The sequence below is a fragment of the Lethenteron reissneri genome, chromosome 30, assembly GCF_015708825.2.
Source record: "Lethenteron reissneri isolate LAM-NWPU_2019-01 chromosome 30, ASM1570882v1, whole genome shotgun sequence".
In the NCBI taxonomy this organism is placed as follows: Eukaryota; Metazoa; Chordata; class Hyperoartia; order Petromyzontiformes; family Petromyzontidae; genus Lethenteron; species Lethenteron reissneri.
The window spans coordinates 11,957,162-11,976,504 of NC_083808.1; the positions used below are offsets into that span (position 1 = coordinate 11,957,162).

Sequence of the window (19,343 nt, forward strand, 5' to 3'; positions counted from 1 at the left end):
GCAGGCACTGCGAGACATCGGAAGTGAAATTTCTTCGTAGATTTTCAAGGAATTTTTTGCACCAGAGGTTGTTTGGGGACACCTGCGGCACCCCTAACAAACGTTCACGGCCTTCGGCCAGGAAAGTCACGAAAAGTTTTTGCACACGAACGACGCATTCACACAAGCACCCGATGCTCCGTTTTGAAGTTTTAAAATGAAGCATCTTTGAATTGTATTATGTTTTGAATTAAATAATTTTAGTTCTTAATTCAAAGCTTATATCATTTTACATCTGGAAGGCTTCATTGAAAACGACAATTCGTGTGAATTTTCTTTCGTCGTTAAGTAGATGGCCTTGCTGGGGGTTCGGTTCGATGCGGACTTTCACCTGTTTGGGATTGCGGGATCAAGCTAAGGCGACATAAAGCTGGCCGTGCGAGAAGACCGCCGTCTGCAGATCAATTCCAACGTGATCGAACGTCTGTCCCTGCGCCTCCGTCGTTCATGCAGGGGGCGCGTAGGTTTGCAGCGCCCCCTGCATGAAAACGACGGAAAGTGCAGCGTTGATCACAGATAAAGTTGTGCACTTATATAAGAGTATTTTTTGTTTATCAAGAAGCAGCCACGTAAAGCACTTTGGAAAAACAGAAAATACCACTTAACGGTTAAGAATACTGTAATATCATCTTTGTTTCTGGTCGAGACCCCTTATTGGTGTGTACTATAAAGACAAAGACCCCATGTGTAGCCTGAACAGACTATTGGGGCAAGTGCTGTTAGCGAACACCTATGAAGGCCGGTACAGCACACGAGGGCGTGGGTGGCCAGCACCATGCCTGGCCACCTTTGTCTCCCTAGTGGCAATGTTTACACACTGCACCAGGTAATCATTTGAGGCTGAGTCGACCTAGGGGAGGTTTAGGACTGGTTCAGACAACTGCCACTGGTGTTGGCTGTGAGCGGCAATCGAACTCGGGTCCATAGCGCAGTGCGCTAACTGCGACACCACCACTCCCCACTACCGTACACACCAGAATACAAGTAAAGTAATACAAAGGTAAAGGTACAGCCCTGTAATTCGCATGCTTGTTCCTCCCGCTGATGGAAACAACTATACCAGAGGGAGCTCTAGACAGGCTGCACTTCCTTGCCGGCCAGACGTCTCGGAAGAGGTGGGATTACCCACACCTAACCCCACCACACGCGATTTGTCGATCGCCTAGATGTGGTGCACCCATTAACACCGCTGGGTGGACGGGGGGAGGGGATTTAAGAAACTTGCACCGCGACTTAAACTGCCACACTAGGAGACTCAACTGCAACCCATCGTTTGTAAGGCCCGTGTGATAATAATTACCCAAATGCAGCATTCAAGGAAATTAATATTCATAAGTATAAATAGATACAACTCTTAAATGCTCCGAAATGTAAAGCACGGCCTACAAAGTACATTCTAACACCTGGAAATTGATAAATATTAAATGGGAATGAATGGTTATTTATTCAATGAGATTGACATTAAATTACATTTAGGTAGTGGCTAAGTGGTTTAAAGGTCAGAATGTTGAGCTAGCACCACTGAGAACCCGTGTAATGAGACCGGGTTAAAGAGTGTCGGTGAGCCGATCATGTCGGCTCAATCACCAATGGCTGTGCATTGCGCCCATCGAAATTACTGTCATTTTTCATTTACATTCGGGAAATTCCAGCCGTGAGAACTCAAAGTACGCATTTAACTGCCACGTGAAAGTCTCACGGGAAGAGTGTATGGAAAAGTGCGACCCATAGTGTATACATTTTTTTCGAGGATTTTTCCTCCTGTAAAAATCGACTTTCCGTGGCTTTTCTCTGACATACTGGCAGTGCTGCTCTGCGAGATTTCCAAATTGATAATTTGTCGCATGACACAACGGGGGTAAAAAAAATCAAATATATGTTGAATTTAAAATTCCCATCACTCATATGCATAAAATGTACATACCATTTTAGTTCATCATGTGATTCTCTTGGCTTACCACAATTGGTCAAAAATCCAAAAGAGAGGTCGGTGGGGCAAATAAGGGCATTGTCTCCACCACCTGAAGAAGGCAGCAAGGTGTTGTTACACCCCACTGCCAACACTAGCTGGGATAAGCAAGGCTGAGGCTGCCATTTTCTCTTATAATATAGCTCATTCTTATGCGTCATGAAAAAGGCCCATCGCACCGAAACGTCAGCCATAGTTTTCTTAATGAAAGCGTATACTTGCTTTGTCCATTCGTACATGTGTCTCTTGGTGGGTATGCCACACGGACTCTTAGCTAACTGTATTAAACAAAAAATAAGTCGAGGGGCAAAAATCTACGGGCGACCTTAATGACAAAAAGCCCGTATTCCAGATCGAGCATTCCAGATCGAGCACTCGTTGCCACGCAGGCCGTGCGTGCGGTAAGCGACCCGACTTTTAAAGGCGGCCAGGGGCGGCGTAGCGGTCAGCGTGTCTCTGGCGCCTGCATTGAGCACGGCTTACTGCGGAGACCCTCGGCTCAACACCCAGAGGCGTGCGGAGAACGGCTAGCCCTGGAGGGCCGGCTTCCTGCCATACAAATGGATGCCAAGGGCGCTGCGATGCGATTCGCACGAGTCCCCTTGGTGTGCCTGTACGTTTCATTCGATACAATTTTGAGAGCAAACTGCTTTTTGCGTTTGGTTGGTTGTCCTTCACCCGCACGTCCGATCAGCACAGGAGGCGGTGCGAAAAGAATACTACATCCATACATATAATCTTTTGCTGTGTAATTTTCCGGTTTTAAGTGCTCAATTGAAAACTAATTGGGTTTTTATTCTAGTTGTGATTAATAAATACAATGCTTTGAAGTTAGTGGAAATATCCAAGATCCAACCAAATTTTTAAAAGACCTCCAGAAAATTTAAAGAAAATACAGCTGAACATGTTGCTAATTAAATTAATGTCAGCCTTTGTTTATTTGTCAATAAATTATGTACTGATATATTTCACATTTGGCACGCTGTGGCTTTTGTAAATTCTATAACTTCAACATCACAAGAAGGACGTCCACTGCGGAGAGGGAGTGATGAGATCAGTTGACGTGCAGCAGTGAAAGGGGTTGGGGATTGCAGGACTGTAATGGGATGGCAATTGTGTGGAGATCTCTGATTAACTTCTTTCGCACCGTACGTAGCCAACCGTGGTCATCGGAGGTACGGGGAAAGGAGGACAACAAACTAAACACAAAAGCATTAAATTTCGATTTAAAGCTTTCGTGACTGCAGGGATTCATCTGTTTGGTTCTTTCGGTAAAGTCACGTAGAAGGGAAATAATAAAATAATAAAAATAAAACATAATAAAATACAATTCTCATGACGTTTCGGCCACAACGCAAGCAGCCGTCCTCAGGTGAAGAACAGGTCTGTCAGAAAGACAGCGTCTGAATGAACACCAACAAGCTTGGCAGCGTATATTTAAGCTGGGTTCTTCACCTGAGGACGGCTGCTTGCGTTGTGGCCGAAACGTCGTGAGAATTGTATTTTATTATATTTTATTTTTATTATTTTATTTCCCTTCTACGTGACTTTACTGAAAGAACCAAGAAGACAAAAAGCATTGCTAAAGAAATTCGTTTACAATCTAGAATTAAAATTGCATAGCTCCAGTGGCTTCCTCATATTGGAAGGAAGAGCATTCCAGACGACCGCAGAAACACATCTGCAACTGCGCGATGCGGTGGCCATCTTTGTTCGATGCCCAGCCAAAAGCCACTGTAAGGATGACCGGAGTTCTCGCGATGGTTTATGCTCCTTGACGTGATCAGCGAGGTATTGTGGTTCATTTGTGGTAAGTACTTTCACGTGTAATGAGTGCGACCTCACGATGTATTCGCTGCACGACCCTCACCTTCAATAGGAGGAAATTCCGCATGCAAACGGTGAGGGTTCTTAAGGCCATGAGGAGAAATATCCTGAGCTGCCTATAGAGATCTTTTAGCGAAAACGCGCCGTTACCAGGCTCAGTGGGAGACTGAATGATTTGTATGCAGGGTTCCGGGTGTCGGCACGACGGCATAGTGTGGTTCTTAATTTGACAAATCAACGCCACAGTTGGGGAACGCACCGGCGTGGGTTGCGCGAGGAATGCTGAATCCTCTCACGGCAGCACAGCTCCGTTTGACATCGCAAGCCCAGTGCGTATCTCAGCGGTGCTTTTATGGGCCAGCACAGGTGTGAGGTATTAACGGCGGAGTCTACTGTTGAGAGTTAATAGGACGAGCGAGCTTACATAGATCACCGTCTCCCCCTACACCCCCTCCCTCGCGCTAAAATCCCACTACTGGGCCCTTGCCGTTCCCTTCCCCGACTCCCCCCTCCCACTCCCGGCTCCTATAACTACAACCACCCTTGGAGCTCGCTGGCATTTATGAAAGAGTGAAACCATTTGTAATGCCGTGAATTGGTTTCCAAGCTATTAGCCCAAACCTTTATCTGGTATGAGCAGACCACACACACACAAAGATCTCCCATTTTAGCCTTTCGACTGTCACGACAAATTCTGTTAGCTGGCATTTATTAAAGCTGGCTCTGTACAACATGAAAAATAGGTGAGTCCAACACCACACCCAGCCACCTTTATTCCTCCCCATGTTCCGAAGTCGACACACCACATCAGGCGCTCTACTAATGCTGATTTGACCTTGGAAGAGGACCAGGACAGATTGCGAGAACTGTTCGCCATTGATGTGTGACCCCAGGAATCAAACACAATTTGCTGGGATCATAGCAAAGTGTGAGGACTGCTACGCCCCCCCCCCCCCGCATTGTGCCCCCCCTCCCCCGTTTCCTTCCATCCTCGCAACAGCGGCTTTTGGCTCGCCATCGAACAAAGACGGTCACCGCATCGCGCGCTTTCAGAATGCGCTTCTGCGGCCGTCTGGAACGCTCTTTCGTCCTATATTAGGAAGCCACTGGAGCTATGCCCTTTACAATCATCTTGATTGAAAATGTATTTCTTTCCAAGTGCGTTTTGTGTTTAGTTTGTTGTCCTTCCCCCCGCACTTCCAATTTGTACGGTTCGTGACTATTATAGCCAGTTTATTATGAGAACAGATGATGCTTTTTAGTTCGTAAGGATGCATTAACGTTGGTGTAAAGGAGTGGCGTTGCCAGGATCGTGTTTATGTCTGGCAGGCTCTGTTTACTCGTTGTTTATTTTGACCACATTACTGCTCCATGTTGCTGTGAGTCGACATTGGGGTAGCACAGGATGGGTTCACAGACTAGGGATCCATACCTGCCTGGGTCACGGAAAATCACAGGGGAGTCCACGAATAATCACAGCAACATTTACCCAACGCATACACGCAAACTGATGTGAAAGAGCATGCGTTGATTATTGTTAATGGCTCACGGAGGCACGTTTAGGCGAAACAAAGTCAATAACGAACCGAATATATAATTCAATTTGAGACGACGCACACTTAAATATACACCGTGATAATGTGACTGTCCTCAAACGTTTGTATTCAAATTAATTAAACAACCAACGAGCAAGAGGGCTAGGAACAACAAATGCTATTGCAGTATGCGTTTCCTCTCTCTATACATATTTAGAAATATACTGACGCCTGCCATGGGAATGTGGAATTTCAAACCTGGGCCGCCGAAAGGAGATGAGCAATGCTCCATTGCTGATGTGTTCACCGAGACACTTTTGACTCATTTTATAAAAACGGTACATATATTGTGTATATATATATACATTGTGTATATACATACATTGCCAGCGTGCAAAAATGCACCAGCAGATATCCGCCGCAGCCATGCGTGTGTACAGTAAACCAAACCATGCGTTGACATTCAAGTTAATCAGTAAACAGCCTTGAAGTCTGTTCAAAGCAACGCGCTCAGCATGCATGCTCTCTCGCCGCTTTCGTGTGCAAGAAACAATTACTTATGTAATTGGGAATAACACAAGAAGGTACCTTTGGGATTCTCTGTGCTGAGTGTTAATGTGTCCAAAGGTCACGGGGACAAAGCCACCTTCAGGATTCTTCAGAGTTCAGTGTTCATGCTCAAGGCGCAGAGAACTGCATCGATATTCGTAACATTCTTGGGGATCACTTAGATATGGTTGCCCATGACCGAAGTCACCTTGAATGCATGCGATATTGTCGCGTCGCAGGAAGATAAGGAGGGCTGAGCCTTGGTGAGCTATTGGGATAGGCGACCAGCAGTGCACACCAGTTGTGCAGACATGGGGCTGCGTGCTGCACGATGGCCAAGGGGTGGCAGTACAGCGATGTGCTCAGTCCGCAAGGAATCTTGAGACTCATTGAGGCTTCCCTTCGTAATTCATTGGGATTATTACGCAATTATTATTGTCAATGTCTGAGGCACACAGAGGCACATTTTAGGTTATCTGTGTTCATATCCAAAACTCACAGAGCCACACTGACCTTTGCATGATTCTCAGGCGTCATTATTCATGCCTCGGGACCACAGAGATATCCTGAGACACCTTTAGAATTATCAGCGTCCACAGTGAATGGCGGAGGCTCGGAGAGCCGGGCTTCTAAAAGCGGGAACTGTAGGTGAATGCTCGTAGAAACCAAATATTAAATAAGGCACCGATCGGCCTTTTGTTTGCTTTCAGCTTTTGCCGGGCAGAAAACTCCCGGAGCGTTCCGCTTTGAACTCGAGCGCTTTTGAGTCCGCTTTGAAATTCACAGAGTGAGCCACCAAGCGAAAAGAACACGTGGGGCCAGTGCAGGCAGCGCTGGTAGAGTGACTTGCCACTGTGTCTACATCACCGAAGGCACAGGTGCTGGTAAATCCTGTACCGTTACCACATTTTCAGAGTGTAATCAGACTATAATCAGTGTGCTATCTTTCCAGCCATAGGAATTCGGAATTTCCATCAAGAGAGTGGGCTAATGCCCACCCTCTTGTTCAACTTGAGCAGGGAGACACTTTTGTCTTGAAAAATGGATGCGATGAGGTCATCAATTTGTGTTACTTTGAAAATACCAAACACAGGGTTATTGGGATTAAAAAAAGGGGGGGGGGGAATTATTGTGTTGTTAGCTTCCGTTAATGTGAGAACAGAAGTAGGCAATTAATATACAGCGTCATACAAAGCCCGCAAGCATATTGCAGAGTGCTGTTATTTCCGAGGTAAAAAAAACGAACGCTAATTTAAATGCCGACAACATGAATCTGTCCGGCCAGGTGGCGCTGTGGTTTTGATTGCCCGGCCAAAAAGCCCCGAAGCTTTCGAGTTCAAATCCCAGGCGGCGGATAAACTCACCCTCGCATCCCGGTGAGCTCATCGGAGTGAGCACCAAGTTGTGGAGGCGGTGGCCATCCCTTGGCCCCTGCAAACTGCTGGCATTGCTCATTTGGGCCGGACAGACCCCCAGGGGCTGGACAACATCGCCACTCCTCAAACCTAGCACGGCTAGCGATGGGAATACTCTCCCGTCGCATTTTTCTCCGCCGTTATATTTCGGCCACGTGAGCGGCGTCGTGCCAAGAGACGACATCCACTTCGACGGCAGTGCGAGAGAGTATTCTCCCATCGCACGGTAGCACAGCAAACACTCGTCAACGAATTGACGTTTTTTTTAAAATCACAATAGGTGGTAAATGTTCAATGTGCGTTCGCAAAGGGTGTTCAGTGGAATACAAGCCAAAGTGTGTGTTGTCCTCAATGCAGAAATACACGCAGCTGTTTAGTTTTAATGTATGTCCTCCCAATTATAATAATCCGAAACACGCCGCCGGCATAATGTGATTAGACAAACACACTCGCGTTTAGGAATTCTGATACTGAGCGGCAACATCAGTCAGAGGCCGGCCCAGGAAAATTACATCACCATGATACTTCTGATGTCACTTAACTTCAGTTCATCTCTTTAACCACAATTGGGGCCACACAAAGAGCGATTGTCAATTGAGCCATTGGTGTTTGTTGGATTAATCAAACTCGATGAGAAATACATGTAAATAATTGAATTTGCATTTAGTGGTGAGTGGGCTAATACGAACAGTTCACCGCACTCAATAACCTTGTTTAATCATGGGCAGCTGAGCCTGGATTCGAACCCAAGTCCTCAACAGTGAGAGGTACGACCCAGCAATTGCTTGCTCACGCCACTGCTCATGCCACTCCACTAGAGGGAGCTCTGGAGAACCCCAGTAGAGGGTACTCTTCCCCACAGGCCACTTCACACCACCGCAGTCTAACCTACCAGGCGGAGGGGAGATAGAGTTGGGCGGGGGGGGGGCGATTTAAGGAAAAACTTTCCCCGTTGTTTCAGCTGCCGAGGTTGACCCGGCGACCTCTGCATCGCAAGTTGCAGTGCGTTAACCGCCACTACGCCACGGCAGCAGCATCGCCGCGGCGTCGCCACCGTCGTAATTGCCGTGGTGCCCCCATCACACACAAATCGTCGAAACTTGGTGCCCATTGTTTCGACTGGCGCGCTCTCGCGTACGCCAAGATTACTTTTGATCGCCGAGCGTGGCGTGGAGCGGTGGAGGAAGGGGGGTGGGAGGGGGGGGTTTGGGTTGGAGTGCGGTGGCGGTGGTGAGTGGGGGGGGAAGTGAGGACTCACCTCCTCCAGCAGCTCCCGGACCTGGCGCCCCACGTCGTCGAGCCGGGCGAGGTGCGCGGCGGCTTCGGCGACGCGGTCCCTGCGCGCGAAGTCCCGCACGGCGCTCGCCACGGCGGCGATTCGCCGCTCCAGCTCCGCTCGCCGCTGCGCCAGCCCCGACACCGCCGCATCGTGCTGCTTCTGCAGCCGCAGCTCGCTGAGCGGCACAGGGCGAGAGAAAGAGAGCGAGCGAGAGAGCGAGGGAGCGAGAGAGTGGGACGGGAGAGAGAGCGCGTGTGAGTTTGAGGGCGGGGGAAGGAGACCTGCCGGCAGCCGGTTGCGCGATGGAAGAGGAGGTGGGAGGGATGGAGGGGGTGAGAGAAAAGAGGTGCGGGAGCTTGTGAGGATTTTTTCTTCTTTCTCGGAGACGCCTGTGGGAAGCACTGAATGGGATTCTAAAGCAGATGGGGTCGTATACACGCCAGGGAGAAGCTGCAGCCTCAGGGGCTCAGGGATGAAAGTGGCTCCTGAATGATCTCAGGCGTGCGCGAAGAAATGCCATGGCATTCGAGGCAGAGTGCTCTGCCTCGAACGCAAGCAGAAGGTTCCAAGAACAACTCCCGATCGCGATCAACTTAGTGGTCGATAAAAATGAGGTACCACCTTGCGGTAATTCAACGGTGGTTTCATTCAGCGTATATATTCCTGTGGCGCACGCCGTAGGAACGTGAGATTTCCACCGCCTCGCATCAGCACGGCTGGCTTGAGCAGGGAGCCACTCTTACTTTTGAACAGGTAACCTCGGGCAGGCTTCCTGAGGTCTGTCTTTGGAGAGAGGTGATACTCAGTAGTCTGCGTCGCCTCTCGCAGCGGGTGAGGCAAAGGACAGCGAATGAACTATTCACACGGTAACTTAACGGTCACGGGGAAAACACGATTGCCGATTGTCAGTCTGGCTCTCGCAGCCCCCCGGTGGCGGCAAGGGTTTGTCTGAGAGCGAAGGAGACAGACAGGGTCACAGAGGAGGGAGGCTGCTTCCGAAACACGGCCACTGGGACCGCGCAGGAAGATGTGGGTTATTTTTTCAACGCAGGGCTAAATAATTAATCAGGGGGCACCGCACCAATTAGGGACGAGTATAGCGGACCACGAGGATACGGTCTGTGGCGGCGTGAACAAAAAAAAATCACTGGAAGCGAAGGGTATGTATTAATTCCTTCGCACGCACGCTAACAGAAGATATCCCTTCGAGCCCAGAACTGCTTGTTCGCGAACGTAACGTTAGCGAGCGTCTATGAAGGGTGACACCCTGCAAGAGGCGGGTGCAACTCATTGTGCCACTCCACCATGCGGCACTCATACGCTCGTGAAGTCCACTTGGTCGGACAAGGTCAGAGACGCAAATGTCTAATGGTGTTGGTGGAAAGCAATTAAACGTGAGCCCTGTTATGGTCGTAGGTTAGCATAACGACTGCCGTGTTAATGATGAACCCCGTGCCAGACGTGGGAAATGTGTACAATTACAATAGCTACGATGGTGCGATCAACAACGTCGAATGGATATTTTTTATGATTACAAATACGCGTGTCTACAGATAAATACGTTCACCTCCATCGGAGGCCAGTCTCATGAAAAGACAACCACTCTTGACTTCGCACAAACTGGTACTTGTTGTGTGGACTCAGACGCGATGATCGTCAGAGTCGAGTCTTTTAGGTTTGTCTAATAACATATTTGTTTTCGCTTGCAAATCCATCTGTGTAAGGTGTTTCTGCCCCCCCCCCCTCGCATATATAATGGTCGTTTTTAGTTTTTCTTCGGGCTTTTTTGTTCAGGGTTTTATTAGGTTTTATTCGAGAAGGGTTTGTTATGGGTTGGGTCATATTACATGAGAAGCGTTGCGAGGCCTTGCATGGATGGTGCTGTAGAAACGCAATATTAGGCCGCTAATTGTATTTATTATTTCACCTCGCATCTCTGAATGGCAGTGGTTGTCATACACAGAGACCATGGGAATGGATAGTTTCCACGAGTGGCTCAGGTACCACCTCTGAACCAATATTTTACTGGAAAAATATAGAGAATAAACACGAACATCCCAAGTGACGATGCCCTTCTCTTAACCTCCGATTAGCACGGTTGGCTACATACGGTGCGAAAGAAGTGCAACATACGTACATAACCCGTAAGAATATATTTTGATACTGTCAAGAAAGTTCCCATGTTACACGTACATAACACTGGCCACATATTCGTGTTCGTTCAAATCAAAGCAATGCACTGCATTTTTTGGCATCAAAGTGTGTCTCCGTTGTCGCCGCTTTTCCTTTAGGATTTGGGGCCCGGCAAAGCGCTGGGCACACACGGCACGCCTACCTCCAAGCCAGCTGTGCTCGGAGCGCGCTAACCTTGTCGCTACCCGGCGGCAGTGCAGCTACTGTAAAGCTAGGTAACTCCAGCACTCGGAAGGTCACCTGTTTGTTGCGGCAATTCCCGAACGCAAAGGGCATTGCCCGTAAGCTATCGGCATGCACGCGTGCATAGCTGCCTGGCCACCTCTGTTCACCGAGTCCAGAGTAGTCGCCACGGCGGCAGCGGTGGTGCGGTGTCGGCCATTCGCAGGTGGTGCGGTGTCGGCCATGCGCACGTGGTGCAGTGTCGGCCTTGCACAGGTGGTGTCGATGGAGTGCTCTTGCCAATAGCATCTGGTAACCCAGCAGAATTAATTTAACAAACCTGACTCTGCCGATGAGACCTAAACGGTAAAAACCAGTCCAGAGTTTACTTGCTTAGACAAAACACTGATGGATAAGGCTGATCTGGAAATCCAAGAGGCCAATTGACTAAAATATATTATTATAATTTATATGCGCAGACAGAATAGAGTTCCGCTTCATTATATATGCATTTTCAACTCCATCGGTTTGTTAATCCTGCAACACACGATGGAATCTGTGCGATCCACAAACCCTGCCGCCGAAGTGTGAGATTACAAATGCTGCGCCACCACGTCTGGCGTAAAGGAGGAATGGGAGTTGTGAATTCCCAATGACTTAGGGCCAGGATAATGCGGCACAGTGTATGGGAGCCTCCTCCCACCGAACACAGCCACAGGTCACGTGAATACAAACTTGCAGTGGCTGGGTGGCTCAGGGACTAATTCCTTTGTCAGACTCCTGAACCAACAGCAGTAAAATCTCAGGAATTCCAGACGGTTCCATGAGATAAAAAGCACATTGGTGTGTGGCTTTTAATCGCTATGTTCAGTTTTCCAAAGGCATTCCAACCATCTCCACAGACGGCCGCTGTGGAGATGGAGCTATGAAGTCACCACGTTTGCAGGAGATTGATGAATTGTTGAAACATTGCGAGACCGTGAGAGATAGCAATGGCTTGAGGAGACCTTCATTCAGCAGTTGATATATAATGGATAATCTTGATTTGAAGCTGTCGTGACTGCAGGAATCCATCCTCTTTGGTTCTTTCGGTCACGTATGTAGAAAAATAAAACAAAATAAAAATAATATATCACGACGTTTCGATCGCAGAAAGAATGTGTGTAGTTTGGTGATTACATACTCGTGCCGTGTCTTCAGCTGCTGAACAACAGCTTCGTTGGAAATAAATAACGTTTTGTGCGAAAGCGAGATTCTCAGTTGCCCTGCCGCCGTAGCACCGTTCGTGACTTCACTGGGATGTAACTTCCCGCTTGACTCACAAAAGATGTTTGGGTCAGGCCACAGAATCATCTGGCAAAATTTCTGCCATATCACCCTCTGCTACCTCCTCCACTCTCCGACTAATTCGATTGGAATGCGTGCAAGCGCTTAATTTGATAATTACTATTGTTTCAGGTCACTGGTAAGCTTATCTTATCTGATACAAATTTATGTAGTCCCTTATTCCAAGGCGCTCTGCAACAATTATACAAATTGTACATACGATGATCGTGGTTGAAATAAAGAGTGGGGTTCTTATTAAAAGTGGTGGTGTTGCTATGGTTACCGTAAGGATGACAGGTCGGGGTGCTGAAGGAGATATTGGGGTTGGTGTCGTAACAGGGGTAGTGATAGGCGTTATGATAGGGGTAGTGGTAGTGAAAGAGATAGGGGTAGTGGTAGTGAAAGAGATAGGGGTAGTGAAAGAGGTTGGGGTAGACATAGGGATAGTGAAAGGGGTAGGGGGTTGAGGTAGGGGTTGGGGTAGGGGTTAGGGTAGAGGTTGGGGTATGCATAGTGATAGAGGTAAGGGTTGGGGTAGGGGTTGAGGTAGGGTAGGCCTACTCGAATCTGGGGGGTCGGGGCAACGAGTAGCAGCAGTAGGACGGGCTAGGGGAGAAGAGATGGGGGTTGTTTTAAGGAAAAAACAGAAGCAGGTCAGTGAGGACGACTGTTTCATGTGCAGTGGGAGTTGCTCCCAGTGAAGGGGAGGAAGAAGGGGACAGGAGAGCGAGAGAGCGAGACTGGGCGCAGAGTTGGGGAGGTGCAGAGAGGGACGGTCGAGACTGGGAGCGTGGCGGACGGGATGGGGCAGAGCAGCGAGAGATGAGAGAAGCAAGCTGAAGAACAATTCTCACGACCTGAATTTTAGCAATTAGGTCCGCACCATTTCCACTTGATATAACGCCAAGCGTCATCAGGAAAATCCAGGCGGTTGTAATAGCCACGTGGCATGGGTTACATTGGCAAGGTGCTCTTCATCGAGTTCGCGTTGTTTGGGTGGTGAAGCGTCCGAGTGGACATCGGGGACACGGTGCCGTCCTTGAACTCGCTGCAGAATCAGAATGTTTCATCAGAGTGGAGGAATCCGATGAGCTATGAAGCTCTTTACCACAGGTGTCCCAGGAGTTTAAATGCGATCACTGCGCCACACGGTGACACACAGCAGTCCGCACGGCCCCGACACTCAACCCGCGGCCACGCTGGAGATTTTTCACGTCCGTTATTAGGGCGGGAGCACTCCGCTACATCACGACGCACGGCGCACGACGGAGGTCACCCCTCGTCGCCCTACGCAGCCCAGTGGCGCAGACGGAAATTCTGAAAGCGTTGAGTGGCGTCGGAGCGCCGTGAAGCCGGCAGCGAGAAATTGGGACGGGGAAACGAGATGTTTTGCCGAAGAAGAAATTGGCGTGCATCGGAATCGCACTGCGCTCGATGCGCTTCAGCAGCTTCTTGCATTCACCGCCAATTGTCAATTGTTTCTCTCAAAATTCTTAGAAAAATATGCTGTTAAAGAACCCTATTAACTCTTCCCCGTTAGATCTCCAAAAGCGCCGTTTGTTGCGGGCTGCTTCGCATTTTGGGCCTTTGGACCCTGTGCTTTGATCAAACGGCATTCATGTGGTGACGCAGTCACTTGAGCAGACTATGCATTGGAGCGCTGTCTGGTGGCCAGATGAGATAGATTCACTGGACATGCATAATAATAATGCAATGTATAACGTGCTCAAATTTGCGGACGTAACGGCCGCAACTCAAAGGCGCGGAGCCAAGCTCAGAGTCGCTCGAAAGCGTGGTTATAGAGGTGAATTTTTAAGTCTCTCTTGAAGAAGGCGATTGAGGTGATGCTGCGAATGTGCAGAGGGATATCGTTCCAGACTGTTGGGGCTGCCACCGAGAAGCGGCGCATAGACATGACCATCCTGGATCTTGGTATCAAGAGGAGGTCGTGAGTCGCGCTGCGCAGGCATCTGCCGTGTGCCCAGTCATTCAAGCCTCTCAAACGCTGGCATTGTTTCCTGACAAGATTTTGCTCAGTTGTCACTAAGGGTGTCCAGAGTGAACGTCTTTTTGCCAAGTGACTTGATTGGATTGGGCAAATGCGGTATGATTTGCGACAAAAGGACAAACAAAAAATGCGTGCAGGACTGACTCCGTAAGCGCTGCTTCCACATCGTGATCTTCACAACATCGTGAGGGATCGTGAACCCAAAGCGGGCAGTAATGAGTCACAAGCTGTGACCGCGGTTTCACGAAACAGCGTGACCCATGGGGTTTTTTTTGCCCGATACAACGTGGTGGTTAATTGAAGAGAATGGAAGCCGAGCGTGGCTAAGGATGTTTCTCCTTCTATTCGTAACACGAATGATCACACGCATTGGCTTTGAATGTTTAAGGCAGCTCAAATGCCTCGATTTCATCATGACACTATATATAAAAACATGTCTAATATTTTCTTTTTTCACCTTAGAGGCAGTCAAGTCCAACGTTTAAGCATTTACGCCATAATGATGCACTGGGGTGGTGTTCCATCTCCATTGGCAGCCGGGAGCCACTGGTGGAAATTCCACATTCCCATGACAGGGACCTGTTTCGACTATGCTGGAGGAATGACGAGCTGAGTTGAACTCCAACTCGCAATCTGACACCAACCTACGAAATCTAAACACTGTCGTAATTATTGGGATAAATCATTAATTGCATTCAGTCTCTCTATCTTAGCATGAGATCAAGTGATCTCAGCCGCTATACTGTGCGCGTGTCATTGCGTGTTTGCTATGTATGCGTCAATTAACACCCTGGGCACCATTGCAAATGAGAAATTCCACCTCAAGGGATAAACCAGGTGAAATCGTGGTCGTTTCACACTCTTTCTGCGAGGCATTTTTTGGAAATGTTGAACCAAGACTTACATTGTTTGTCACGCCACCAATGCCGCACATCCCAAATGGCCGATGTGGATGTGAATTGAAGCAGAAAGCTGTGATCACATTCCTGGTGGAAGTGTTTCCAGGAGAGGGCTTGCTGTGTGCAGACACGCCTGCACGTGCGGCGGCATCACGAGGAAGCAGGCCAAGCATCTCGAGGAAGCCAAATGGGGAATTGATGATAGGTGGGCTCAATTTGGTCAGGGAAATAATGGGGCTTTGTTAAGAATACTGATAGCGTTCTCAGAATTATCCCACCCCTGGAATGAGCCCGGTCATTCTGGGGTAGATTGTGTAAGACCAAGAATGGCCGTGACCCAAATAATTGTACAGATAACAACAAAAAACTCAACACATTCATCAATAACGCTGCGTTAAAAGGGCAATGGCCCTCCTTGATGGCACGCGTGCTATGTAGGGACGAAAGTGGTGAGTTATATGTTTGCTTTGTATGCGTGTGCACCACTGCCAACGTCACTAAATAATTTGCCTGACAACTGCACAGACTGGAGGAAATCCTTCAGGTGACCAATGTGTTAACGGCGAGACACCATTGACGCACCGGAGAACGCCACCCACGCCGCGCGGGCAACGTTATCTCAGCCGGAACACACCGCCCGGTCGTGTGTTTGTGTACAAGGGATTCTCAAGATGACGGCGAAGCGGCCCGACTGCAGGGCGCGATGATGGCGGTTGTAAACGTTCCACTTGTAAGGCATTTCCGCGATGACGTGGATTGCGCGGGGAGCGCACGGAGAAGCCGGCAATAACGGTGAACTCGCCAGGCATGCGCCTCCCGTTAACGCGTTTTGAATTAAGAGGCTCTGATGAATCCGAGTTTCTTTTGGGACGTCCCTCAACGCAGGAATCCACAGAGGGCAGAACTCTTGACTCCCCAGATAGAATCTGCAACTTGCCATTATTCTAAATTAAGCATTGCCTCCCCCCCGTGTTTATTTACTCTTGCCTACGGCTCGTAATCTACAAAAAGGAGTACGTGGTAGGAGTTAGGTTAAGGGATGCGCAAAATAGGGGAAAAAAGAACCGGGCTCACCGATGCTGTCGTGAAAGCAACAAAATGAAGTCGAGTGCAAATTGGCAGCAGACGACACGAAGAATAGCCGACCGTGAGACGAGAGGAGACCGAGAGGGGGGGACGAGACCGCAGCGGGAGACTGCCGCAGGGAGACGGCGTCGCGGAGTTTGGAGAGCGCTGCTGGCAAGGAGCCACGAAGGAAAGGGAGGAATGGGAGAGGCAGTGGGGGCGGGCGAGCGGGGAGGCATTTGACCAGCGGTAGGAAGTTGTAGGCTGACAAAAGCAACACAGCAGCAGTGGCGGAGGCAGCTTGCTGGAGAGTGAACCACAAATGAACCACAACGCATCGCCGCTCTCGTCAAGGAACATAAACCAAACCGTTCGACCTCGCAGCGGCCTTTGGCGAACCGTCGAACAAAGGCGGTCGCCGCATCGCGCGCTCTCAGGTGCGTTTCTGAGGCCGTCTGGAACGCTCTTCCTTCCGATGTTTAGGAAGCCACTGGAGCTATGCACTTTAAATCATCTAGATTGAATACCTCATTTCTTTAGAGCTGCGTATTCAGCTTGTTGTCCTTCCCCGCACCTCTAATTAGCATGGTTGACTACATATGGTGTGAAAAAAGTTCAACATACATACATATGATTCGATGTTTCCAATTCAGGGGCTGAACTGTTGTAAGAAATGCAGTCATTAGCATTGTAGTAAATGCTATAGTTTTGCACCTTTTTCAAATTACATCACAGTAACTGGAGCCAATTAGACCGTTATTACATAGCTACCTTCATGACTGCCACGGTTGATACGTGTTGTGACTCTCACTGTCGCTATTAGCACTACTTCTGTGTATGTTTAGATACAGAGAGAGGAGTGGGAGGGGGGGAAATTTCACATGTTGTTTCTTTTGCATTTATCTGCAGCCTCTTTTACATCTCCTGTTAAAAATCAAAGTCAAGGGCATTTCCAAAGTCGCCGCGCGCGTCCCGATGCTCCGTTGGCGGCCACTGCTCCACTGCTACAAAATGCACAAATATCCTCATCGCGCATTCCCCACGAGGAGAATGCTAAAACGAAATGACGAATATTGCCCGCGCACGGCTAGCGAAGGCATATGAACCATGTAGCAGCAGAAACAACAAGGGCATGACAAAAGCAATCAATGTGGAATTAAGTGCAATAAAATGTACGCCAGATGAGATTTGCTTCACCTGATGTGGCCCCTTTCAACTCGTGCCTCTGTTTTGTTTCTGTGGGTGCGCGACGCTGCGATGACATGCGGCTTCGTGCGGCGCAGCCACACTTCTCGCATTCACACAAAAAACCTTATTCATTGGCACTGTGACACTGTGCCTCGAAGATTAAAACGGACATGTGATATGGTTAGGCTTTGAGTCTGCGACCGATCTTTTAACATTAGACAAATTATTTGGCGATGCTGCCGCCGCTGCTGCTGCATTTGTAACGGCGCAACAAGGACAGTTTACAAAGACCCAAATGCATTCGTCAATAACGTTGCCTTGAAAGGAAAAATATGGGCCTCGTGAAAAAGAACCATTGCCTGAAACGTCTACTATTATATGTTTCTTATTCTATTATTCATTTGAAGGCGGTGTTTGTGACAGATGTATAAAAAAAATCACATTATGCTAATTGGTCCACAAAATAAAATGGATTTTTATCGTTAAGTTGAATTGTTGAAACTTTAATGTTGCTGGCGAAAATATTTTAAACGAGGGCCACTTATCTGAAACTGCGGCAGGAGTTCTGCCGGAGTAAAGTTGCGTTTGTCTTTGCAGAATTGGTCGAAACATTTAATAAAGTACGTGACATTGCACCGTGATTATTTGCAATAGAACCCTTTACTCGTGGTGCCACCACCATGGGAAGGGCAGGTATATGCCACGGTGGCAAGATGTTCAATACCTCTCCTGGTATACAGAAGGTTGTGGGTTCGATCCCGACCCTGACGATGCCTGTGTATTTGGAGTTTGCGTGTCGGCCCTGTGGTCGCGTGGATTTTTCTCCAGGTCCTCCGGATGTTTCGCTCCTCATTTAGAAACATGCATTACGAGTATTTGGCCGCTATAATTTCCACATGATAAGCCACTCCATTGAGCTATAATTTGTGGCCAGGTCGCTTCTGAAAAAGAGCTACGTATCTCAGTAGGCCTTACCTGGTAAAATAAAAAGCAAAAAAAATGGAGTCAGGGGAAAGGAGGAAAGGAACGGGAAAGAGAAGGGAGGCTGGGACGGAAGTCTCCACGACAGACAAAGAGGGCACGGCTCAAGATTAGCAACAGGAAGAAAGGGAGAGAAGGAATGACCTAGCCAACATGTCGGGGATGAGAGGGTTGTGAGGGTGAGAGGGGAGGAAGAGAGAGGGGAAGGAGAGAGAAGGAGTGAGCTGCACGGAGCAGCGTCTGCTTTCACATGGGGCAGCGGGGAGAGAAGAGGGGCTCAGAGTGGGGGTGGCCACACAGAAGCCACGTGACTTGCGGGAGGCTTGAACTGATGTAGATATGTAGATGCACTTTGTTTATTTTGGACACAACATTTTGGCATTCTTCTGCTCAAAACCTTGCAACTGCTCTTCCGATAGAATTGAGGCTATGCTCAAACACGTAATATATGCTTCGAATGGACACACACACATATTATCTGCACGAAGGGAGCTTTACAAATTTGAATGACAGTTTAAGTGAAGGTTAGTTACACTTGCGGAAACGGTTTGTTGATACATCTATTATCCTTTGACCGTTAAGGGCACATAACCTCCAGTTAAAAAATGTCTCTCACTTTGTACTGTGCAGTCTAATGTTCAACTACACCGGGAGGTTTGTGCGGTGAGCCGTGGCTGCTGAGTTAAACCTCAAAGAGCAATGCCCCGTTGTTTACTCGCAGATTCTCAAAAGTTTCCCGGCACTCCACTTTTAACTTGAAGCAATTGCGTGAACAACGTTAACGTGCAGTGCCATTAGCACTCGAAAATGTAGCTAAACGTGACTGCTGAACTCATCAAATCCACAATGAAGCGGGAGGGGGGGGTACCCCCATTGCATAATTAGCACTTCCGATTAGCACGGTTGGC

At 48.5% G+C, this 19,343-nt stretch overlaps 1 protein-coding gene across 1 annotated transcript in view; it reads right to left on the reverse strand.

Moving 5' to 3' along the window:
* Positions 1-19,343, reverse strand: part of LOC133349529 (dynein axonemal heavy chain 3-like) — a 622,240-nt gene that overhangs the window by 434,982 nt on the left and 167,915 nt on the right. The window contains 1 exon segment of the mRNA XM_061563065.1: positions 8,593-8,788. Coding sequence (XP_061419049.1) covers positions 8,593-8,788 — 196 coding nt within the window.